Here is a 26722-nt window from a genome sequence, read left to right on the forward strand (position 1 = left end):
TTATCGGGGGGGGGGGGGGGAGTACTATTTTACATTTTTTCTGGTCAACCAACCCTTAAAATTTTTGTCGTTATCTTTAAACTGGTCGACCAAGGACCAACCCTTAAATCTTTTATTGTCGTAGTCTTCAAAAAATATCCAAAAAACGGCGCAAAAAGTTTTGCCATATAGTTTTTTTTAGTCAAAAGCTCGAAAAAATTAATTTCGTCGAAAAAAAATATAATTTTCTGAACATTTGTCGAAAAGCAGCCCTCTTAAAAAAACTATGTTGCAGCCCAGAGCTAACTTATTGTGTGAGTTTCGTTTTTTATGAGTAATCCAGTAAATCTTACATTTTAGGGGGGGGTGGAAGAAAGAAAAGACCCAATTTAAAGTTTTGACATTGATATCAGTAACTTGATGAAAGCAGGCAACTTAAAAAACAGCCTTTTCTGAAATCCGTTGTGATACCCTGTCTACTGCGGGGTTGCGGGGTTAGAGTATTGGTGATATTGATAACATTGAGATGAACAATAATGATGCACCACAACTTTCCCGTGGGTTTATTTGAAGTTTCTTTTCTGAATTTTGCGTATATCTAAGTTGCAGATCTTCACATGACTTTGCAACTGTCCGCTCCTGAGCCTGAGCCTCCGGGTGAAGCGGGAATAGTCCCGGATCCGGCGGAGTACTTGACAGACCCGGTGGATGCATGTCGGCTTCCAGAGCGAGATGACTCCTCCGAGTCCGACGCCAATGTGGGTGTGGGACTCTTGGACCCACCTCGGCGTCTGTAGAGACTGGTAGATAGTCTCCGTCCATACATACTCAGAGACCTCACAGCACTACTTTTCTCCCCTGTGTCCGCCTCAATAGGTCCGGATCCCCTATTGTGTTTCTGAAACAACACAAACCGCTCATCCACGTTCGAGGTTCTCACTTAATGTTTCGACCGGTCAAAAGTTAATTTTCATTGCAATTATTTTTTTAGTCAACCAGCCCAGAGGTTAATTATTTAGGTTGACATGAGCGCATATATTCAGCGCCCTTTAAGCTATGGCTTACTTGCAAGAGCTCGTCTTACAAGTTGCAGTGCACGTGCGATTTGAACCAGCAATCATATGATTGCTGGCCACCATCACTACCGGAGCACCACAATGCCACAATTAACTGCAATTAATTGAACTTTTTTATTTCAATTAATTGATTGCCATTCCTGACCAATTACAATTAATTGATTGTGCTCTGCCAATTAACTTCACCAAATACAATTTTTAGAAGTACCCGCACGTTTCTCAGAATTTTTTTTTGTTTCTGACTGGAAGTTTGTTTGAAAGATTTTTCAGTACTGCAGAATATGCATATTCTGATCTTCGGCAAAATTCTTTGCCGCAAAACCTGGAAAAGCAGTTATTTTCGAAAATCAGCAGATATTTTTGATGCTTCATGCATGCAAATAATTGTGCAGTTAATTGCAATTTAATTTTGGGCTATGCTAAAAAGTTGATAACTGATTTTTAACGTTCCAATAAACTACAAATTAATTCTCTATTGTCTGATTAATTTTTGACTTTCGCTGCCCGAGATACAATACATTTAGGTTAGATATAGACATTTAGTGAACTTGGTGAACGGAACAAATGGATTTTGCTTCTGACATATCAACAACATGCGCTACAAAATACGCACGCGTGTTCAGTTAACTTGAGCAAAATTTGCTATCTTAATTTCAAATCAAATTGAATTTTATTCAGATAAAACTGTATCCTATTTTAAGTTTTATTTTTTGTTCCAATTTTTGAAGAAAGTGACGGAATATTTTTGCTCGGTGTTGTTTTTTTCCCCAGACGAAGTTCTCCGAACGAACTTTTAAACTGACCATTTTGACGACATTTTTTATATCATCCGAAAAATATTTATGTTCTGGGCCTAATTTTAATCACATATTTTACTTGTGATTATTTATTGTAAGACTATGGGAGTTTAATTCTCAACAATTTGAGACAATTAACTCGCGATGCTTTTCGCGTTATTAATGCGTGAGGGTAGATTTCATCCCTCTAAACAATCGTTCTAAATTGAATTGAGGAATGCTTTTTAAATTAATTATTTTACTTTAAGCTTTTCATATCGTTTGAGTGGATGATTTTCAAAAACACTTGAACACGCTTTTTTAATTTTCTATCTTTTTTAAAACCGTGCACTACTCCATAAGCCTTAAAAAGCAGTCGGAACATTCAGGGTTTAGCCTTGATACGAGCAGTGTTTTATCACTTTGTACTTTACATAATGTGGTGGAATGATTTTTAAAAAACCTCAATTTTTTTTCACAATTTCATCCATTTTTTAACGCGAACTCTACTCCATAGACTTTAAAATGCAGTAGGAAAACTCAGGGTTTCACCCTAATACGGGCAATCTTGTTTTTTTTTCATTGCTACATGTAGTGATAATGGTTGATTACTCAGTTTCACATTGATCGATTTCGTTTATTTTTATACAGATCAACTAGCGCAAAGATAGCTCAGGAAACAGGTCGAAAAGAAATCTATTGATTGAACCGTATTCGGAGAAACAAAATCTATCAATTTTCTGCAATTTCCTTAAATGATGACGGAATAGTTGACATTTCTTCAGTTGGAAATTTTTTTTCTCTCAATTCTCCATTTTGCTTTTATATCTAATTATTTTCCTTTCATTTATAATGACCTTTGTAACCTAGACACCTACCATACAATTTATTATTTTGAAGACCAGTGCCTGTTATTCTTTTTGCTTTAATTTAAAGGAACGACGGTGCTCTTTGACATTTGCAACTTAGCCCTTGGCATGTGTTGCTTCTTACGTCAATGTTTTGGGACGAATACTTGTAAAAAACTAGAGAAAATTAGAGAATTAGAGAAAAATTATGATCATCAAGAACTCCGATTGCGTGCTTAAATGTTTCAGAAATTGAGAACTTTGAAATCGGAATTAAAATGATATAACTTAGGTGGGTATTCACAAGTACCAAACTGAAAAATCAATCCCATTTGTACCAAAATAAAAAATCAATCGCATTGGTACCAAAAAAATTCAATTGACTAACTAACGACTACTAAGCCGACCTTTTTAAGCTCTCGATTTAAGGTCGCCGGTGGGCGTGCTAAGCGCGCGTCGCCGCTTCTCGGAGATAACTGGATCTAATTTTATATAAAGCCCTACGCTCTGCTGGCAAACTCGCAACACGTTGGTGGGACTGCGGTGGTCACTATTCTGCTGTTTAGTATTCTGCTGTTTCAACAGTAGAAAACTAATTTAATGATTCCTCCTATCACAATTCGACCAATCAGACATCAAGTTGAATAATTTTGGAACAGATACAACCGAACCTTGGTACAAATGGGACTTCCATATAACTTAGACATAATTTACTGACGAAATTGTTGGTGAATTCCCAAAGATCCCAATAATCATAGCACCCAAAAAAATCAGTCGCATTAATCCCAAATTTTTTCTTCTTGAATTCTGATTGGTTAAAATTTGAGCCAACGAATTTATGGATAGATTGTTTACTGTTCAAGCAGCATAAACTCAAGCAGCAGAATAGTGACCGCCGCAGCCGCGCCAACGTGTTGCGAGCTTGCCAACAGAGGGTAGGACTCTATACGAAATTTAGAGCCGTTCATCGCCGCCAAGCGGCGACGCGTGCGTAGCGCGCCCACCGGCAACCTTAAACCGAGATACGGCTAATTTAGTCTTTTGGCCAATTGAAAAGATTTGGGACTTATGCGGGATCTACTTAACAATCTCCCGCCCCACCTTTCGAGAAAAGGGGGGGGGGGGAGATTGTTAAGTAGATTACTTGCAGCGAATTTTCGACCAATCAGAATGCACCAAAATGCAAATTTACATGCGAAGTTAATTTAGCTTACTGCTTTTGTTTACAGGGGTGGAGATTCTTTATAAGATACAATAGGGGGGAGATTGTTAATTAGATCCCTTATGCGACTCTTTTTTTATTTTGGGACCTAAGGGACTGATTTTTCATTTTGGGACTTCTGAATACGCACCGAAATTGTTATTCAACTATGTTACGTAACTCTGATGTCGCAGTTATGACGCAATTGGAATTATAATGCAATTAGTTTGGCTTCAAGATAGTGCGGTTTGTAGATATGGTGGTTTGATGAAGTTTCCCCCGGTGGAATCCATCATACACGAAATAACGAATGCGCGAGAATAAAAATCAGCCAATCAGATTTCAGTAATCTAAAATTTGGAAAGAAAGTTAATATTTCCAGGGACTGAATATTGATTTTGATTTTGATTTTGATACTCTGCTAATTGCTATTTTTGTCAGAAATATGAAATTAGCAAAACTTTCTTGCTTCCTGAAACTACTCTGCTCACGTACAAATTGACCCATTTTTCTCGAAAAGCAATAGTTATAGATGCATGGTCACTGAAAAATTTTCGTAGGGCAGAAAAAAGGAGATTTTTTCATTGAGCAGCAGAATTCGCTCAATATAGTAGCAGAAAACTTTGGGGTCTCTTGTGTTATTCATGTTTATATTCTGAGTGAGATTTTTAATGAAAAAGCGGATCTCTTCAACTATTCCCCCTTGTTCCAAAAAAAAGGAGAGGCTCGTTAGGATCAAATTTCACATGAGCTTTATTGTTGGGGGAATAATTGAAGAGATCCAAAAACGAGTCCCACCCTTGATAACTTTTTTTCCCAAGTTTTTTGGCGGGGTGGTCGCAACAAAAACGCAAGTGCAAACAAAATGTTTAGCTGTTTCATGAAAAAAAAAAACTTATTTTAAAAGCAAATTCAGAGAAAAAATGCTTGAAATCTCAATTTTTTTTACATCTTATATAGAACGTAATGATCCGTATACGCCTCATAACCTCTACGAGTTAAACTTACGTATCATCTGCATCAAAAACGACCAGAAAACAATTGGGAATTTAAAATAAAAGTAATTTATTTATACTTACCGAGTTTTTCTTGGGCGGCTTATTGAAACTTGATGCATCTTTCAGTTCACTTGGGTTTTTCATGCTAACAGTGCGACATAATTTCAAATCATCGTCCGTGTCTCTGGTCTCCGGGCCATGGGAGGGGGAGTGAAGAGCGATGGAGGGGGGGATGCTGAGTCCACTTCTGCTGTTGGGGTTGGTGGGGCTGATTGGGGAGGGGTGAGGGGGGTACGTGGGTCTCCATTGGGCAAACATGACTGAGAGGAGCTGGTCCATGTGTAGATTCCATTTCGCACTCACCTCGACTACCGGCCAATCCAGCCCAGTGTCTCTAAAAAAATCACCAAACAGCATTAGATTTCCTGCACAATCAAGACGAATGAAATTACGCTTGCGGTTGGCAACCATTATCAAATCGTGTGATAGAATTTTTACAGGTTGAAAATTTCTGAATCATTTACTGAATCATTTCACTGAATCATTTAGTCAACACTTTTGTGAACTCTCGTTCAACATACACGTTTTGAGCTTGTTTGCTTTTTAGACACTTTTTCTCATCTGTTTTTTTTTTAATATGTTGGCTGTAATTTTGATTTTGTACAATAACCATTTTTTTTTGATATATTCGATTTAGTCAGAGGCGACGCTAAGTTTTACCCCACCTGCGAAACACTACAAAGATAGCATAGACAGCCAGTCGACAAAAAATGAACTGGATGTCAAAACGTTAGAAAAATTAATCTACCAAAATTCTCGCATCACGATTCGTCTTGAATGAAATCGACTTTAGACGAAATATCCCGGATTGACTTCCATACACAAACAATGGTTGTCATACAATTCTATACATCAAGTGTATGGAAAAATGCTGGTCATAAAATTTTCACACAATTTCGAAAAAAAGGCATTGGTTGAAAACAGGCAGAAACTAATTTCTGCGGCTGTTTGATTCTAATAACTCAGCCTGGAGATGAAAAAACCAAGATTCTTTTTTTTTGAAAAGATGCTTATAATACAATTCCCATATATGGAAAAATACTTGTCATAGAGATGTCAGACAGTTTTCTGTACCTATGGAATAGTATGGAATTGTACGGTAAGCGTTTTTTCTTATCTAGAAATTGCATAATAAAAAGTTTTGGTCAACCCGGGATGTCCAGAAAGGCAACAGACGGCCTTAACATAGCATTAGAAAAATGTTTAGACAGTGATAACTAAGCCGACATTACTTGTGTGAACGAGAGTAACCCCAAAAAAATGACTTCATCATAAAACCCTGAGTACAAAAAATTAACTCAAAAACTTCCAATTCAAAAAAAATTGTTCCTGCACAAATGAATCTTTAAAAAGCTGGTCAGCCAGTATAAAATATTTTATAATCCAAAGTTTTTTTAATGGAACATTTTTTTTGCTAAACGAGCCTCTGTCCAATTGAACTCAGCTCAGTTACTTCCTCTCGTAAATTTAACTTTTAAAAAGTATAACGAAAAGACCCCAAACCGAAACGATTGAGCTTTTTATTTAGAGGCCAGATTTTTAATAAAAATCAAGAAGCCTTTAATTTCAAAACACTTTCCATTCAGCAGCGATCTGACACGCAATTTTTCCATCAAAAGGCATACACAGACCGCCGACGAAAAAAATCGACAATTCATAGAGCTATTTCTAATTAGTTTCAGCTTGAAGGTCAGAAAAATTTCAAAAAATTAAAACGTTGACCGATAAAATTGTTAAAAACTATAACTCAGATGAAGTCTCTGTGCTTTTCAGTAGTGTCAATAACTTTTCATGAAGCCTCAGTTTGAAGTTATATTCATTGAAGAACAACCATGAAAATAGTTCATTGAAGCCTGTTTAAAAAAACTAACAATGACAGAGCGCTGTATAAAAGACCTTGGATCTCTTTTTTCCTCCTATTGCAAAAAAGAAAGCAAGACTGCTCGTATAAGGGCGAAGCTCTGAATGTTCCGACTGCCTTTTAAGGTCTATAGAGCAGTAATAACATGAAAAATATAAATGCAATGAAATAAAAAAAAAAATTTTGAGATTTTTCGTAAAAACACCCCCACACGCCATATTAAGTACAAAGTGATAAATTTAGCTCCTTTTAACAAATCAATTATGGCAATTAAGTTTTCTTCAACCAATTTGGAACGATTTCTCAGACGGATTAATTACAGCGAAAAAGCGCGAAATATATAGCGCGTTAATTGTCCCAAATTGGCCAAATTGGCAATCTTTAAACCCCCATAACTTAACAAAAAATGATCACAGGTGAAATTTCTTTTCGAATTTCAGCTCAAGACGACAATGCTTTTTGAACTTTTGTCAAAAACGGCCAATTAAAAAGTCGCAATTTGTCTGAAAATTCCGTTATATTCGTTACTAAAGTCGGAACAAAAATGTATCTATGCACAAAATCTTTGATTTAGTTTTTTTTATAGCGGTGTTTTATTCTTTGCTAGGTACCGTAGCAAAGGGGAGATTATAAAAAAGATCCAAAAACTAAATCAAAGCTGAGAAAATGAGTAACACACACGTAGGCCAAAAACGTTAAAGTTGAGCAACATACCAACTGGAAACAGTCATATGATATGGTATCCGAAAGCAGACATAATTTGTCTGACAATCGCCCAGTGAGTTAGGACCGAAGTGTAACTCATAGAGTAATTTCGGATAGGGTACACCGTCTGCTCGTCACGCTATCTTATTTTCGGCCGGATAGATTCGTGCAACTTCTTAGTCTAATACCGATCCTAATCTTACTCTTATACTATCTAGTCTCAGGTTGTTTAACTAGTCTCTGCTAGGCTCAATAGATCTAGGGTATACTGGTTTATTGCGGCTGCTGAAGTGCTCGGGAGAGTCCAACTAATTTCTAAGTTAAATTCAAATCTCTCTGGTGCTGAAATTACAAGTAACTTCAGCACTTACAAATAAGTGGGTTGTTAGTTAGATGGATCATGATTGGTTAATATTAAATACTTTACATTGGTAAAACATTTAATTTATCCAATCATAAAATGTAGTTTAGATCAGGTTCCACCCATCCGGGTTTTACAGAGTTTTTTAGAATAGTTCTTCTGCAATTCGAAGGATGGATGATGGACGTTTGTTTTTGGCGAACATCATAATTTTCTTCCGTTTCCTCTTTTGTTAGGGAAGTTCCAGGAAGCTGGAGTTAGAGACATAAGACGTTGTGTCTTCTAGTGACAACGACTACGTCTTTGCAACAAACTCAAATCTGATTTCAGAATGGTTTGCTATGTCAGGTTTTTCTGTTCTGCGTGGAGAACTTCTTTTGTGTATGATCTAGTTTGGGAATGGCGTGGAGATTGTGCGTGGAGGGGATGCCTGGTTACTCGGATCTGTACGTATACTTGAACATCGAGGTGGTCATTGGTCTAGTTCAATGAAGTCCTTTTCTGCGAGGTCAAGTCGTACTCTAAATCCTTTGAGTTGTGATTGTGAGCGGCATATCGATTGTAGTTGGTCATTCTCTCTCGAGTGTAGTGGGGTCGTCTTGTCTTTTGATGTTCGTCCTTGGTGTTGTATTCTGATCTATATATTGCATCATGTGATTTTACATTTTATAAAACTTTTATTAGTTTAATATTTTTTAATAATGATTTTAGTTAGTTGTTTTCACAAAAGCTTTTTGTTTTAGTTCGGTTATTTTGAAGAGTTACTCACACTTGAGTAGCTCTTATTAAAAATAGTGGTGTGGTCACAAAGCGTGGATGTAGCGCGGTGGGTTAGGCCGGCTATAGAGCATGCTCAGGACGTCCTTCCTGGTGGGTTAGGCCAGGAGTGGGAGTATGATTTCATGCGGTTTTTGTGAGGGGTCCTGTTATGTGACAACGTTTTATGTTGAGTTTGTTGTGGTCTTACTTATGTTTTGTTGGTTGTGTCCTTTTTTCAAAAATCAAATTGTTTGTGGTATGGGTTTGTCTTTTGACTTTTTTGTGTTTTATTATTTCTTTCTTAGACTTTATAATAGTCTTCAAAAGAATAAATTATCCAGTTTTAAACTGGGTTAATCCGGTTTGGGTACCGTTGGTTTCTTTTTCTAAGTCATGCTGTTATTCTATGATTTGTGGTATTTAGTAAGCTGCGTTGGTTAGTTTTGTTTAGTATATGATTCCTTTCCAACCGGGCTAAAGGAAAGTTTGAAACATGTTATTATATGTTAGAGTTGTTGAGTGTGAAAACTTGAAACTGAAATTCATTATTTTAAACAATTCTTCGTGGGCGAGCTGTGCGAGTGTGGATAGGATTTCTGTGCGAATGAATGAAAATATCAAAAGGTTAGTACTGCATTTGCATTTATTTAATTTACTACATAGAATTTAGAAATTTACTGCTAGTCATGGGGGAATATTAAGATACAAATTTTCATCATAATTAGATTTACTGCTTGTGGGGGAAAATTTTAGAAATGAATTTACTGCATTGGTATTAAATTTATAAATTTATAAGTGTAAGAGATTAATAGAATTTTTGAAATCTGTTTGATGAAATTTGCGATTTTTATTTGTCTTTTGTGGTTTTTGTAGGTGATCGTCGGATGAAGGCTAAAAATCTAAAGAAAACATGAATAAAGTATGGTGAGTTTTTTAATATTTTAATTAGTTAGTAATATTCATTTAATTCATACTTACCTGTTAGTCGTCGGGGAAAAAACCGTGGGGGAAGATGTCGTGAATTAGTTCTGAAGTTGTTAGTAGTTTAGCTAAGATGCGGATGATATTTTTAGTTTGAAGCAGTGGCCAAAGCAATTGAAGTGCCTTGATAGTGGTTAGTTCTTCAGTGCCAACTGCAAACTCATAAGGTGTGTTTTGGATTAAGTTATATAATTTGTGATTGAATTTAGTGTTGTGGATGAATTCTAAAATTGGGATTTCTATGGGTTGTACAAACTCGTGCGGGATAAGGAAGGGTCGGGATTCTTCGGCGTTGAAGGTCTTGGTAATGGGACAGAAGATGTACATTTGGGTTATGGGGTCATAATTACGAAGAATACCATGGAGGTTAGTGTCTTTAATACAATATGTGAAATTTAGGAAAAATGGTGAAGTGTATTTGGAATTAATGAATTGAAAACGATGGTGTGGTTGTCTAGAAGGTGTGTGTAGATCAAAGTGATTTTGGATGAAGCGATAATAACTATATGTGTGGGTTTGTTTAGTGCGCAACATAATATCGTGTGAGCAGTGTAAATCTCTTTCGTGTGGTGCAAGGAAATGAAAGGTTAGTGAAAATATTTGGAAGCGTTCTTTAAAACTTTCGTATGCTTGTGTGTCTGTTAGTGCTTCTGAAATAATGTGATCAAACTTTCGGTCGAAGATGTTTAGTGTGAATGTATATGGTGTCTTGATGAAAAATTTCTCGGTAATTTGTGGATTAGCGAAGCGATCGTCGTCTAAGAATTGATCTTGGTTAGCTCTGATGATGTTGTGATCATAGTATTCGAGTGTATATTCGTTAGCTCTAGGTGCAGTGTGTGTTTTTAGTGATTTTTTATATCCAACGTAAGTAAATTGTCTAGGTGTTAGTGGTGTAGTGAGTCGATATAGTATGTCCGTATTTCGCTCTATATCGATGTGAGTGTTAGATAAAGGTAAGCAAAGAGGGTTAGTGAAATGATAATATGAGGTCCAAGAGAGAGTAGGCATTAAAACGTATTCATCTACGAAGTTGCGTGTTTCGTTAGTGTCGTGGGGGGTGTTTAAGGTGTATTGTGGGAATGAGGGTAAGGTGATGGCTAAAAATTCTTTTGTGTTAGTATGCTTGGGGTGGTTGATGTATTCACGGGCTGTTCCTGGTTTTGCTGGGAAAGGATGGTTGGGGAACTTTCTTTTAAAAGTACGGTAAGCTCTATTAGTGTTGAGTGAAGATTCAGTTGATGTGGATGATGGTGCTAATGATTCAGTATAATTTGAAGAAGGTGTAGGGGTAGGGGGGTTGGATGAATGTATTGTGGAGGAGATTTGGTTTATGGTTGGGGTATTAAGGTGGTAGGGTTGTTGTTGAAGGGTAATAAAATTATCTAGTTCTGGGGAGATTCGGGGGGTGTCTGGAGAATGAGATGATTGGTCAGAATGGTATGAGGAGTAGGTTGGGGTAACTTGGGAAGCATAAGAGGGTGTGGGAGTAATTGGGTCAGGGTTATTGGATAATATGGGTTGAAAAGGGGGTTGAGAAAAATTAGAAGAGTTATGAAAATTATTGGATGGGGATGGTTCTGAGTCGGCGAATTCATCGGGGGTTTCAATATTCGGGTTATTGAGTTGTGAGATGGAATATAAAACTGAGATGTGTGAATTAGTGTCGGAATTCATGCCTGATGTTACATTACTAGATGGAAATTCGGGTGGCGGAAAAGCAAAAAGTGGTATTATTGGGATTGGAGAGGTAAGATTGGTTGGGTGGGAATTTGATCGGTGTAGTGATCCAAGTTGGCGGCTCATCGTGGGCTAAAAAAATGATTATTTTGAGACTGAAAAGCGGTGGTATGGGGTTGTTCAATAATTTGTTCATAAGTATTATCATCTTGTGACTGGTGTGTCATTATATGTTGAATGGGACTTTGTGATGTGGTGAGTCGAAAATTTGGATTATGTGTGATGGCTAAGTTTCGAAAATTTCGTGGGACTAGGGATAGTGGATGGTTATTTGGTAGGGGTGGTAATTGTGGTGCCGTTGGCGTTATGTCTACATTGTTATGTTCTTCGTCGTATGTATTTTGTCGTGTTGCTATTTTTGTGTTATATTCTTTTATTTGTGCGTCTAAAAGAATTTTGTTTATAGATGTAGAAAAGATTCCAAAAAATCCTGCAAATAGTACGCGTGCTACACTTGCTTGTCTGTTTACTTGTGTGTGTATAGCACATGTGTTGTAGATTCCTTTTAAAAGTGAGAAAAGAAATCCAATAAAGTTAAACATTGCGTATAAAATAGTCAATTTTTCTAAGATGTAGTAGGGCCATCCTAGAAAATCGAGGATCTCATTTTTGAGTGTAACAAAGCTAAAAATGTTAATTGGTGATATATCTTGGGGACGGTATTTTTCACCGTTTAGATATATGTAATCTTTAATGTCCTTAAAATATCCGCTATAGTCTTGCGTGTAGATATCGGCAAATCCTGCGGTTTCTGCAAGTTTGCGTAAATTTTGGTCTATTGATTGTCTTTGTATAGTGTCCATTTGTGTTAATAATTCTTGGAATTGTTGTGTTCTAATGTGATGTTGAATATCTGATTTTGAATAGATTCCTATTGATTGTAAGTCTATATTTGGGTTTCGAGCAATAGCGCGAATGCTTTCTGGTGAAAATTTTTTGAGTGATTGCATTAATGTGGGATATGGAGTGAGAAGATAATATTTATTTTCATCAGGGTTTAGTTGTACTACATTGTGGCTGTTTTCTGATCCACATGGGACTGCGGTATCCCAGAAATAGGTTCTTCGTGAAAGTGTATCCACGAAATGTACTTTATTCTTATAAAAGATAGGGATTCTTTTATAACATCGTTTATCTTCAAAAACGTATAGTGGTGATACTTTTTTAGTACAAGTATAAAACCATAAGATGTTTCCTTCATAGTCTAAAAAATTTGATCTATTTCCAGATAATAAGTATCCTGCATAGGGTATTTTTAATACTGCTAGTGCAAGTGATTGTAATATTTGTGTTCGTTCTAATTCGCATAATTGGTGTAGTGTTTCTAATTCGGAGAGTGACATTTCTTGAAAAATTCGGCTAATTGTATAATCTAGTTTCATATCTAAATGAATATCATAGTGGATATTACCGAAATATGTAGTGTTCATTAGTGATAATTCTTGTAAGCGTGTGCTTCTGGTGTCATGGGGTTTTAGATGTCCACCAGGTTGTCCGTTGCTTTTTTCAAAATTAACTGGTATATAGGATGTTCCTTCGTTTAGAGGATGACCTGTGGCATATGGGTCGATTTTTATTTTTCCAGTGGTCATGTCGAATCCTTTTTCGTATTCAACTAATATTTCAGAGTATTGTGTTCTGTGAAGTGGATTCCTGTATTTACATGCAAGTTCTGTTTCTTGATATATTTGAAAACGTGTCAATTTATTTTCTATATTGTCTATGTTTCTAAAATTAGAACTTAGTTTTCGTGATGGATGGACTTGTTCATATGGAATTGATTGTATAAAATATTTTTCGTGAAATTTTATCATACGAGCGTGTATTTTTGCTACTTGAAATGTTGTACATGTATCTTCGGGGAACCAAACAATTGTTGCTTGTGTTCTCGTTGTAGGGTCGCAATAACCTTGATCATTTTTACAAGGTAATCGGATTCCTTGATAGATCATTGTATTATCTGATAAATCTCGTGTTAGTTGTATTTTTTCGAGTTGTATTTTCCAATCGAAAAACATTATTTCTTGGTATCCTTTATTTTTTGTGTCTGCTTTGCAGTTTGATGGGTCATTTATACCAATGTGTGGTATCCAATGTTTATCGTGTAGGTCATAGGTTAATCGTCCGTGTGCGCCGTTATACGGGTATTTTTCGTCTAGTTTTATATGTCCTTGGTGTCTTTCAAGTTGTGATTGATGTACAGAGTCTGGAAAAACTTGAAAATTAACTAATTTTCTTTGGGAGTTTTTATTTTGTGTGATGTTTAGTCTTAGTAATTCATTTTTACAATCGTCGGGATTGAGATGTAAAAGACGTTCTATATTACTTTGATAGAATGATTCATGGTCAAGTCGGTTTTTGTTTCCATTCGAGACTTGTGAACAATGTACTTTCTTTTCGGAAAATGTTGCTGTGAATTTATAACCTGTAACTGTTGTTGCTCGGGCTTTTGAATAGAGTGTTGCTATTACATCTGTGGTTTCTATAGCTTGTGGTTCTGTTTCACATTGTGATACTTGATTTATTGCATATTTATGTAGTGTTTTTTGTTCATTTTCTTCACAATCGTAATGTGTTACTAGTAAATCTTGTGGTCCTGTACGAGGAGAAGGGTTTATGTTTTGATTTGAGATTACTAGAAAAGGGAGTTGGAGAAAAATTAATAATTTTAGAATATACATGTGTATGATAATCCTGAGTATGGATTATAAAATGTAATGTAGCCAATTGTGTTTTTGGTATATCTGTCGTATTTGTATATTACTTCAGTAGTTATAAACGGTGGTGGTAGTGATTGAGCTGTTATGTTAGGTGGATTTAATGGGTAGGGATGTTGGGTAATATTATTTAACTTAACTGTGATTTCAAATTTTAGTTGTAAACTGTTTTGTTGGAGTATTTGAATATTGTGATCACGGATATCGCTGTGAATATCTTGGCGATATTGTAATCTATTAAGTGCCCAGTTATGAAGGCGGTTACTTTCTTGATGTTGTCCAAATAGTGGTGGAGGTGCTGTGAATGTATTCCAATCTAGTCTTAAAGGAATATTTATTGATGATTGTTCTCGATATCTGGCGTCGAGATTATTTGGAAAATTTAAGTTAAAAGGTGGTGGTGAAAACTGGCTTATTGATGGTGTTGATGGTAGTGATAATGTTTCTGGTAGTGATGAGGATGTTGTTGTATCCGTAGAAATATCTATGGGGTCATTGACTAAATTTGGTTCACCTTGTGTAAATGAATGTGTAGTCCAATATGGTAGTCGCGATGCCTGGTTTGGGGGGTTAAAGGGATTTTCACGTATTTGCTCAGATGTTGGTGTTGAACCTAAGTAATCTGATGGTAGGCTTGAGGTGCTACGTTGTGAAAGAAGCGTAGGGGTTTCTGGTAATATACCAATGGGGTTTTCTGGAGTGTTTTGTGATGGGGATTGAGGTATATCAAAATGAACTCGGGGAGTTTGAAGATTTCTGTTTCGTCGAGGATGTATAATTTGTCTATTTATTTCGACTGTATTTTGGCTTTGACTAGAATTTCTTATTCTACTTAGTTCTTGTGGTAGTGTTGGGTATAGGTTATATGTTGGTTCGCTTAAAGGTGCTTGTCGTTGGACTGGTTCTAGTGGTTCTGATAAACGAGTATGTCGTTCTTCAAAAGTGTATGGATTGTCTTGAAAAGAAATTCGTGTAGACGTTTGAGGATTTTGAGTAGTTGAAGGTGGTGTTTGGTTATCTTGGGATGATGTCGGTGAAGACTGATGCTGTGACTGTTGGGTAGCAATTTTTGATGGTTTTTTGAATTATTACTTTAGTGAGAAATTTTGTGTTTATTATAATATTCTTCCAAAAAAAGAATTAGAAGGACTGTTGCTAGGGCAAATGTGAGGATTGCTTTCTTTATACATTTACAGATGGTCAAAATGAGGGATGATAAAAATGTTATGAAAATTACAAACAATAAAAAAATATCGGTTCTACTGAAAATTGTTCGTATCATTTAGACAAGTTGTTAAAATCGTACCTGTGGATATATTCAAGGGTTTTGGAAAGTTGGAGGAATAGTTCGAGAATAGTGTAGAAAATTAAAAAAATGTTACAAAAAATGATTAGGATTATTAGAAAAGATTCAAGTATATCAAAAAGAAATATTATAAAGGCTTCAAGTATTGAAAAAAAATGTTTAAAATTTATAAGTATTTGAGCAACTGTTTGAGAGAAGAGCATTTAAGAAATGATCTCTTGGTCGAATATTTTTTGCTGTTTGAGGCGATTTTCTAGTGTGGTCGAATTATTTATTAGTTTTTTGACAAGTGGGTTGAGTTTTGTAAAAAATTGTTGGGGGCAATTTTCATGGTGACTGGGAGGTCGTCTTTTTCTTTATTTTTGTTTGTCAAATGATCCGGGGTATGGTGAGATTTTTATACTTTAGGCTAATTAAAATCTTCATTTTGTTACTTTAGGCTAAGTTATCAAATTTGTTTTGGGGGTATTCGTGGTCTGAGTTGGGGAAATATTGTTGATCTTTGGGTTATTAGATAAGGGAGGGGTACGGTATTATGGTGATATTTATTTTAGCTGTCAAGTTGGAGTGATTTGCTTATTTTTGACCTGGAGGTTGTAAAGTTATAGTTAGAGATGTGCCTGGAGTTCTAGATTATTCGTCTAATTGATCTTAGTTTGAGTTAGAGAAAGTGGCGGATTGGATGAATCCTATTGGTCTATTTTGAACTAGAATTATTGCGTACTTGTGAGCATGTTATTTTGAAAAATTGAAATGAAAAATGTTACGGAGGTTTCAAGATTGTGAAGTATGAAATCTTAAAATTACTTTTTAAATTCTACTTTCTTTAATATTTTAGATTGGGGGATGAACATTTTGTAGTTTTTACGTGGTTGATTTCGGAGTCTTGTTGTTTTTCTATGTTCAGATTTGTCTATTTCTTCTTGGGGTATTATTTGTTCTGTCATTTTTCTATTTTTTCTTTGTTTTGGAGATTCTTTATGGTTTTGTGTATTGTTTTTGGTGGCGGTTGGTTTTGTGTTTTGATTTTCGGTGGGGTTATCATTTTGTTCTGTGTTTTTCAGATGTGGTTCATTTTGAATGATTTTTAATCCTGTGAAAGAATATAATTGAGTTAATTCGCGGAGTGCGTATTCTTTTGGGTAATAAGGTAATAGGTTGTTTCGATGTTGAACGATTTCTTTTGTGTTTGAGTCGGTAATTTTATATGTGACATCAGTGGGTTTTGCAATTATTTGGTATGGTCCATTTCGAAGGGGTTGTAATTTTTTAGAAATTCCTTTTTGAGTATTAAAATTAGGTATTAAAACAAATGTTCCAATTTTTAAATCGGAGGCTGGTGTAAAACGTGAATTGATTTGTTCATTGATGTTTTGTCTTTGTAATAACTTTTTTGTTATTTTTTGATAAATTTCATTGTGTTTTTTATCTCTATTTAGAATCCATTCGGTGTGTGTACCGGAGGCTAGTTTAAGAATTTGTGGGTGATGAAAATGATCTTCATCGTGTGTATGTAAAGGTAGGTTATAACAAATTGAGTCTTTATTTGGTTGACAATAACCTTGTGCGTTTTTATGAGAATTTGCTGTAAACATTATTGGTTTGCGTGGCTTTTGGTTAAAAACCATTTCGTATGGTGACATTCCTAAAGTTGTCGTTATTTGTGAATTATATGCTAAGGGAAATAATTTTACATCTGCTGACCATTCGGTATATTTTGTATCATTTCCGTTGATGATACATCTAAGATATTCTTGTAATGAACGGTTCATACCTTCGACTAAGCCGTTTGTCCAAGGTGCATGAGATGTACGTGGTTTGTGTTTAATGTTATATAAATGACATAGTGTGATAATTTCATTATTTATGAATTCTGTACCGTTGTCTGTAACTAAAATTTCTGGTAGTCCGAATTTTGCTATCCAGTGTTCATAGAGTGTTGTGTAAGCGTAATAAGCGTTACAATGTGGTACTGGGTTAAGTGCTACATAATGTGTAAATGCGTCAACAATTACCATAATGTAGGAGTTTCCTTCTGATGAGGGTGAAATTGGTCCCTTAGTATCAAATGAGATACGATGGTTAAAGTACAAACTTTGTCCTTTAAAATCTTGTTTTTGTGCTATTTGTTTTTGATTTGGGTAAGGTTTATTTAGTTGACATACTATACAATCATTGCATAGTACTTTTATCCAAATTGGTGCATTTGGGAAGTAAAAATTTTGTATAAAATTTGAATATGTTTTTTCTGATCCAGAGTGTCCTTTAATATTTTGTGTATGTGAAATATTAAAAGCTATAAGAATCATACTTAAAGGGAGACATGGAACTGTAGATTCATTCAGGTTATACTCTAAAAGGTCTGTATTTTCGTTAATTGTTGTGTTGTTAAATTTGCGAAAGTATCGGAGGAGTGTTTTGTTTCCTAGAATGGTTGAATCTGCTTTGATAGGTTTAGTTTTATATTTGTGCCATGATTTCAGTTGTCGAATTACTGGGTCAAGGTTTTGATATTGTTTCAGTGTTGAAATTGTAATTGTTTCTGTTGGGGGGAGAAAAATGTTTTCGATTTCTAATTTAGATAAGGGTATTGTGTCAAGTGGGTCGTGAAGGTCAAAAACTTGATTTATTGTGTATTTTGAATCATTTGTTTGTGGTCCTGATAAATTTATTTTATCAGTTAAATCTTCTTTTTCAATTAGTGGAAAATGGTCTTTTTTAGGCGGGTGTTGTTTTGTTCGTTTTTGTTGGGTGTTATTTTTGATCCATTGAGAATATGGGATTGGTTTGAAAGTTGATGTTCCAAGTAGATCAACTTCATAATGATTATTTTGACAATCTAAATAAAGTGGGAAATGTTGTAAATTATTTATTTGTGATTGTTCAATATCAGTTTTTACTGCATATTTGCATTCCAATCGGGGTGATGTTTCGTTTTCTGCAAGGTAGAATTTTATGTTTTTGGGTATTTCAACTGTTGTTTTTCGTGTAAGTAATTCAGGTGGTGTATTTCGACTTAAGGTGTCTGGTAATGCAAGATTTTTTCCTGCAGTCCAAACTATATGTAAGTTTGGAAATTTCATTAGAATTAGTTGAAATCTGTAAACTCGGTGGTTTGGATTAGACTTTTGTGTAAAAAGAAAAATGATTGGTTTATGGTCTGTGAATAGAACTGTTGGATGTTTTGATCCAAGTATCAGAAATTCATATTCTGTCAGTGTATATATTATGGCTGTGCATTCTCTCATTAGAGTTGAGAGTCGTAGCTCTGCTTGAGTGAATAGTCGAGAATTTGCTGATATGAGGTTCATTTTATTTGTACCATTATGTGATTGTAATAGTGCTGCACCGATGCCAAAGTTCGAAGCATCGCACATTGCATAAAATGGTTGATTAGGGTCTGGAATTGTGTTTGAAATTTGTTCAGTTAAAAGTTTCTTTATTTCTTCAAATCGTGTTTGATGTTCTGTGTTCCATTCAAAATTATTTTGTTGTCGAAGTATGTTATAGAATGGTCGTAGATATAATTGCATTTTATAAACATATTTACTTAAAAAGTTTAACATTCCAAGAAATTCTTGGATTTTCTTTTTATTTGTTGGTGGTTGAAGTTTTTGAATAGCGTCAATGCGTGATTTCAATGGAGTGATTGTTTTTCTTTCTATATTATGTCCTAAGAATTTAACTTTTGTCAAAAAGAAGTGTGATTTATCGGGGGCGGCCTTCAGATTTTCGTTCTGAAGTATTTGGTGATATTTTTCTAAAACATTGAACATCTCGTCTTTTGTTTGTGATTGCATAAAAACATCGTCTAAATAGGTGATTGCGTTTTTCTTGAGTATCAGTGGTCTAAAAATTTTGCTCATAAAAGCTGAAAATGCTGCTGGTCCTATGGATATTCCATAGAATAAGCGGTTGAATTCATATTGTTGGTTTCCGATAACAAATTGTGTTAAACGTCGTGATTGTTCATCTAGTGGCATTTGATTGTATGCACTATTCATATCGGCGGTTGTAAAGTATTTGCCGTTTATTTTTGTTAAAATAACTTGTATTGGTTCAATGGGCCAATTACATTTTGATTCGTCTATAAGTGAATTGAGGTATCTAGCATCGAGAACGATTTTTAATGATTCTCCTTTAGCTAGAATGATAACGGGGTTGATAAATGTGTTGCCTTTTGGTTGTTCTTCTTTATTAACTGGTGATATAATGTTGTATTGTTCTAAAATATCGAGTAATCTGTTTACTTTATCATGTAAGTGAATTGGTACTTTACTTGCTCTCTGTTTTTTGAAAACTGCGTCTGGTTTTAACGGGAGATGTAGTGATGAACTGATTTTGCCAACATCGAATTTTGATGTTGCATAGACTGATGAATATTTAATGAGCTGTTTGGCTAATTTTTCGAATTCGTCTTGTGTTATTCGTGAATGTTGGAAATTAAACATTGTTAAAAATTTCTGTTGGTCCTCTGTGTAGTTACTTATGTTGAATGTAGGTTTGAAATATGGAGTTTTTGTGAAATAATCCGTATTTCTGTTTTCGTTACTTATTATATTATTTATAGATAATTCTTCATTAAGAATTGTAGATTGGCAAATATCTAGTAATTGGAGTATATTATTTACGCGATAGGCTTTTTCGTGTATTGGTGATATTGTAGCGTTGGTTTCGCAGTATCCTAAAAGTCCTAAAGGTAATGTTACTTGGTAAGGTGTGTTGTTATAGACATGTAAGGAAATGATATCGGAATTCGAATTTTTCAAATATTTTATGGATGAGATTGTGATTTTGAAAAATTTATGAATAGGTTTGAATTCAAATTCTGACATATAAAATTTTTGTTTGTTTTGTTCTTTATCATATTGGTGAACTTGTTTGATTGAAAAATTATAGATATTTCCTGATAGTGGTTTTAGGTGTTTTCTTTGTTGGTTAAATATCGGGTAGAATTTTGAAAAGAATGGTGGTTGTTTATTCAATCTTTGAAAAAATGTTAAGGATGTTTCTTTTGTTTTTGTATATTTATCTTTGATTAATATTTTACTATTTAGTATGTTAATTGTTGGTATATACTTCGAAATAAATGGTATTCCAATGATATTATATTTAATATCAGTGATATGGAATATTTGTTTAAATGGCTTATTTAAAATTTTGCTTTGTTCCATTGTTCTGGTGGGGAGGAGAAATAATTGGATTTTTCCGTAGTTTATCAATGTTGATCCTTGTGCTGTTGCTAGTTTGCTGGAGGTTTCAAGAGGTGTTAGCTTTGGGTGTAAGGTTTTTATTTCATTCCATGTGGGGATGTTTATTATGTTTGATTCTGCTCCTGAATCAATTAAAAAATCTATTTCAAGGTCTGGTGGTTGAAATTCTTTATTTCTTGGGCTTTCTAAGAGAAATGGTATTGTCCAAATTTTTTCTTTGGGTTGTTCTTTTTGTATATTTTGATAAATGTGGTTTGTATTCAAGCATTTTGTTTTGGTATTTTTATTGGTTTGATCTGTAGTGTTAATCTCGTTTGTTTCTTGCGTCGTTGGTGTGGAATTTATGGGTGTAGTGTAATAATTTTGAAGAAATTCTGATTGATTTTCATATATGTGTGATGAAAAGGGTTGTTCATATATGACAGATTCATAGTCATTTTCGACTTTTATCATATTGATAGAAAGAGTGTTTTCAGTATCACTTTCTGAATCTGATGATGTACAGTTTATTTGATTGAGTTGTAACGTATCAGTTACTGTGTCATCAATACCTGGAGGGTCTGATGTGGTTTCTGGGTTAGATTGTACTTGATTGATTTGTCTTTGATGTTTAGGTGTACTACTTCTGTGGCGATTATTAGAATTATTATAGTTATTATTATTCCGGTGTGGTGATTGGGAATAATTTCTATAACGATTATTATAACTTGGGTGTCGATTTTGTGAATTATTTCGCGATCTGTTTTGGTAATTATTGTTTGGTCTGTTATAGTTCGATCTATTATATGAGTTATTCCTTGATCGATTGTTCGGGTAATTCTGGTTTCGGTTGTTTGAATAACTTCTATTTCGATTATAGGAGTAGTTTCTATTCCTATTGTATGATGAATTTCGTGATTGGTTGTTTGGATAGTAGTTATTTCTTGATTGGGAATTAGATCTAGAAACAAATCGTTGTGTATTTGAATTTGATCTGGAGTAGTTATTTCGACTATTTGGTCTATTGTAGTGATTTTGTGATGAATTATTCGTGTTTCTTCGTTCTGGTGATCTTCCTCTATAACTTGAGTTATATGGTGATTGATTTCTTGTATAATTTGTATTGTTCGGGAGTGGTTTTCCTGAACTGTTGTTGCTGTGGACTGTTTTGTTCGGTAGATTTTGATCTTTTTTCATGTATTGATAGAATGATTTATTTGGTTCTTTATATTTTTGAGGTTTATTTTGATTATCTTGCTGTTTTTGTCTACATTCGGAAATACTATGTCCGTATCGTCGGCAATAATTACACCATTTTTTGAAAGATGGTTTGCCTTTAAAGTTTGGGTTCTTTTCGTAGATATTGAGTATTTCAGTGATTTTTTCAACGAGGTCTGTCTCTGATTCCTGTATATTATTAATATTAGTGGGAGTCGTTTCAATTCTGTTAACGTAGTGTAATTTCAGATTTTCCGTTTCTTCTAGTTTCATCGTGATTTCTGCTTGTTCTAATTTGTCTACTAGTTTTCGAAAATCTAAATCGGGTTCTCGAATTGAAGAAGGATGTGATGCTCTCTTTTTTATTGCTATTTTCCTTAATTGTGGTGTTAAGGTCATCATTAAGATTTCTGTCATCTTTGTGTTTTTATAGTCATGTGTATTTAATGAATATGCTTTTCGAACTAGTGTTTCGATTCGTACTGCTATTTGCTTGATGGTTTCGTTTGGTAATCTGCGAATTTCATTACATAAAACTCTTTGTTGTTGTTTGTTTCTTTCGGAGTCAAACATTTTTGAAAATTCTTGTGTAAATCTTTTCCAGTTTGATTTTATTTCTAGAGGTAGTACTGAAAACCATTTTTGGGCTGCGCCATCTAAGGTTGTTTGTATTAACGCTGTGCGTCGATGTATCCAATTTTGATGTAGTGGCGTATTAATTGGTTCAGGTCCAATATTTAAAATCAGGTTTGCTGTTACTGCATTTAAATAATCTTCTACAGAGTATTCAGGGTCTGTTCCTGTGAAAACCATTAAAGGTTTGTTTGATGTTATTGATGATCCACCCATAAGGTATGGATTCATTGTCATTTGTAATGATTCTGCTGCATTTGGCATTTGAGAAAAATTTGAAAGTTGGTTTCTTGTTATCTCATGTTGTTGGAGATAATATGGGAGTGGTATTTCATTTTGCATTTGTGATGGTTGATACGAGTGTGCAGTCATTGGATTTTGTTGTTGAATTGGTTGAAAAGATTGTGTATTAATTGGATTTTGTTGTTGAATTGGTTGTTGATTTTGTGCATCTATTGGTTGTGGAGAAAAATTTCTATGATTTGTACGTGTTCTCTGTATTCCTTGTCTACGATATTCTTGAGTATTTTGTGCAAATATATCTGGTTGTAAGAAATCATCATCTGAGGATAAATAATCCATTTGATAAGATGTCTGTTTTTTATTTTTATTTTGTTGAAAAAATGGGTAATTTTCACTGTGATCCCGTGGAGGATTTGTTTGGAAATTTGTTGAATTAGGTTGGGCCATTGGGTTATCCCAATTTCGAGATCTTGTATATTGGTTAAAATTTCTTTGTGGTTGATTATATGTTTTTGATGGATGTGTATAATTATAATTATGGTCTGCAAAGTTGTTTCTAGTGAATGTTTTGCGTGTTTTTGATGGTATTGTCATGGGTCTGTATGTTTGGTAATCCATATGTGAATATTTAGGGGCAACCGAATGTTTAACGGTTGATTGTAAGGTTACCTGTGTTTGTGAAGGATTTGTATTTCTTGGTGTTGTTAAATTTGGGCGTATTGGTGAAATACTTTGTTGTGTAGTTGTTGTGTGTACAATTTCTTCATTTATGAAGTGTGATGGTGTCTGGATATCTTGTTGAGTAAGATTCCTAGTTCCATTGAGGTTTTCATTGTGTATAACTGTAGAGTTTAAACTATTATTTTGTGTATCGGGTAAAAATGTATTATAGTTTAATGGTGTTGCATCAATTGTTAATGGTATTACTCTTACATAATCTCTTATGTAAGATATTGTACCTATTGCTTGACTTGAGATTGATTGTGGAAAGCTTATAAATGCGGGATGAGACCATTCGGGGTCCCAAACATAATCTGATTGTTCTGTGATAGCGGTATCATCGTTCGAGTTTTGGGGTCTAAAATTTTTTCTTGCTTGTGCAATTAAATCAATATTGTGTGTAAAATAATCTATTATGAACCATGCCAAAATTTTTTGTAAATCGTGTTTGGTATGTTGTGAAACGTCGTCTTTCGTGAAATTTTCTTTAATGATGTTTAAATAACTAGAGAGTAGTGTGATCTCATGTCGTACTTTCAAATGTTTAGATGTTTCTGTCGGTGAGACATTTGTTATTGGGATTTCGTTTTCTAATATCGAAATATAACTATATATTATTGCGAAAACTTCATTGGTGAAAATGGAGTTTGCTCTTTGTGAGTTATGGTATTGGATGCTTTTTATATATTCTGAAAAAACTTTTGAAAATTCTAAATCAAGATCGTCTGTTTGAATTGTATATTTTCTATTATTATGGTTTGGTGAGGTGAATTCTATGGAGTAGATTCCATATTGTTGTGTTATGTTGCATATATCTTTTAGATAGTGATCTATGATTTGTCTTTTGATTTTTACATCGGGGAACTCTGTTTTACATGGACTGATTCCGGGTTCAAATAAATTTACGAGTAAATTTTGACAAAATATGTGTTGTCCTCTATCAGTATCTGCGTCTACTATAAAAGGAAAGATTTCATCATCATCTGGAGTTTCGTCACCTGGGGTGTGCGTTGAACTCATTTTTCCGTTCGATGACTGTTAATATGTAATTATTAATGTGTCGAATTGGTTGATTCCAATTGTATAAATGTACTGGTTTGTGTTTATACTGCTTTTTTATTCTTCTTTTTCCTCTTTGTGATGAATTTGAAGTTGTTTCTGAGTCAGAGAAATATAATTGATCGTGAATTGGGCAATTTTTATCTATTGATTCTTTTAGTTTGTAAAGTTCGTCTAAACTGTTGGTTTCTGATTCTGAAAATGCGTTTCGATTTTTTGAAAATCTTTTTCGTGTTATTTGTCTTTGTTTAGTTATTATTTTCCTCTTTAGTGTTTGTCGTTTTGTGCGAATGTATCCAACTGTTTGTGTATGAGGTGTGATTACAAGGTCGTATTTTTTGTTATCTATTTCACAATTGTGTAAAACTATTGTTTGTTTATTTCCTAGGTTTTTAAATGACATAAGGTTTAGGATGACGGATGCAAAAGGTTGTTAAATGGTTTCTATTTTCTTAAACTGTTAGTTCTTACGATTTTTTGGTTAGCTTAACCTGGGTCTGTTTGTTCAGGGTTGGAGAGAAAAGTATATCGATTCCGAAGAATGATTTTTTACTTTCTCGTGGCTAGTATAAGTTAAGGTGTTAACTTACTTAATCTTACTTAGGGGTAGTGATTGTGTTCAAGGGTTGGAGAATAGTAAATCGATCCACAAGGTTCAGGTATAATTAGAACGCGAGTAGTTCGTTAGATACTATTTTAAACTTACTAAGTCTAAGATTTATCCTGGGTCTGGTAAGAGGGGGGGTCAAGTGAAGGATGAATAACCGAAGTTCTTCACTGTTTATCCTAATTTGAATGATTAGTTTTGTTTAAAAATTTCTATTAGTCTTAGGTCTTTAGAAAGGGTTGGGTAGTGAATCGACGTTTGAGGTCGTTAGACACTAATTAAGTGGGTGGGGGAGAACAAAGTTGTTCTGTTTGATCCAAGGATAAGCCTTGATGATCAAATTTGAAATTTAATTAAGTAGAAAATGATTTAAGATCCAAGGATAAGCCTTGATGATCTGGTTTTAAAATTAAGTGAATTTAAGTTTTAATAAAATTTTAAATGTGTGTAAAGGAAAGATTTAGTGTTTTGATGATATTAGTGGGTTTATGATTGCTGTTATGTTTTAGATGATGAAGCTGGAACAACAGGATGATTTATGATTACTAACCATTTATTGTCATGCTACTAATTTTTATTTTTATTTTCCAATAAATATTTTTCAAACATGTTTTGTATAATACTGCAGAGTTTTAGGAAAACGATCTTAGATCTTTTTATCAATCGTTATTGTATATTAATAAATTTGTTTAGCGCCTGAAATGATTTTGCAGAGTAACTTCAAGGTTTTATGTTTGCAAATAGAAATCTAAATTCATTGCAAGTAGTATTCGAAATATAAAAGTTTGTTCTGGCTTTTGCCGAACTATCATATAACTATACGGCAAGTTTCTACTTTGTCGTATGTCGTCTTTGGTTCGAGGTCTTCTTCCAATTCCGGGTAGTTCTGTTATGGTTCGGAATATTGGCTCTGATCTATTGAGTCGTAGAGACATTTCGATTAAATTATTGTCGTATAACATTTTTGTAAATGTTTTTGTCTAATTTCTAATCTATTTTGGTTAATTCTAAGCTATTAAGGTCTTGTTCGAGACTTATGGTCGCACCAGATGAGTTAGGACCGAAGTGTAACTCATAGAGTAATTTCGGATAGGGTACACCGTCTGCTCGTCACGCTATCTTATTTTCGGCCGGATAGATTCGTGCAACTTCTTAGTCTAATACCGATCCTAATCTTACTCTTATACTATCTAGTCTCAGGTTGTTTAACTAGTCTCTGCTAGGCTCAATAGATCTAGGGTATACTGGTTTATTGCGGCTGCTGAAGTGCTCGGGAGAGTCCAACTAATTTCTAAGTTAAATTCAAATCTCTCTGGTGCTGAAATTACAAGTAACTTCAGCACTTACAAATAAGTGGGTTGTTAGTTAGATGGATCATGATTGGTTAATATTAAATACTTTACATTGGTAAAACATTTAATTTATCCAATCATAAAATGTAGTTTAGATCAGGTTCCACCAGGCTGGGTTCTTTGAAGATTCCTTTTTTAATGAAAAAAAAATCAAATTGAAAAAGTGAATCTGCACTGGTAACAGTTAATATACTATTTGTTTACATTCGAGTTGCTTGCTGACCTGAGGTATTGTTCTACATCTTCTTTGAGGATCTCGTGCCAGATTTCCTGGTCTATTTTGTTGCCAACCAACACAGTTGGAAGGAGTTTCAGGTCTTCTCCCCTCTC

At 34.4% G+C, this 26722-nt stretch overlaps 1 protein-coding gene across 1 annotated transcript; it reads right to left on the reverse strand.

The window, feature by feature from the left end:
* Positions 1 to 368: 368 nt before the first annotated feature.
* On the reverse strand, positions 369 to 26722 carry LOC134845142 (uncharacterized; the record flags this gene model as incomplete). Its single annotated transcript, XM_063862020.1, is given in 3 exon segments — positions 369 to 877; positions 4960 to 5272; positions 26616 to 26722. Coding segments are annotated over 3 exon segments (705 nt in total), but the record flags the coding sequence as incomplete, so codon positions are not given.

The sequence above is a fragment of the Symsagittifera roscoffensis genome, chromosome 4, assembly GCF_963678635.1.
Source record: "Symsagittifera roscoffensis chromosome 4, txSymRosc1.1, whole genome shotgun sequence".
Classification (NCBI taxonomy): Eukaryota; Metazoa; Xenacoelomorpha; order Acoela; family Convolutidae; genus Symsagittifera; species Symsagittifera roscoffensis.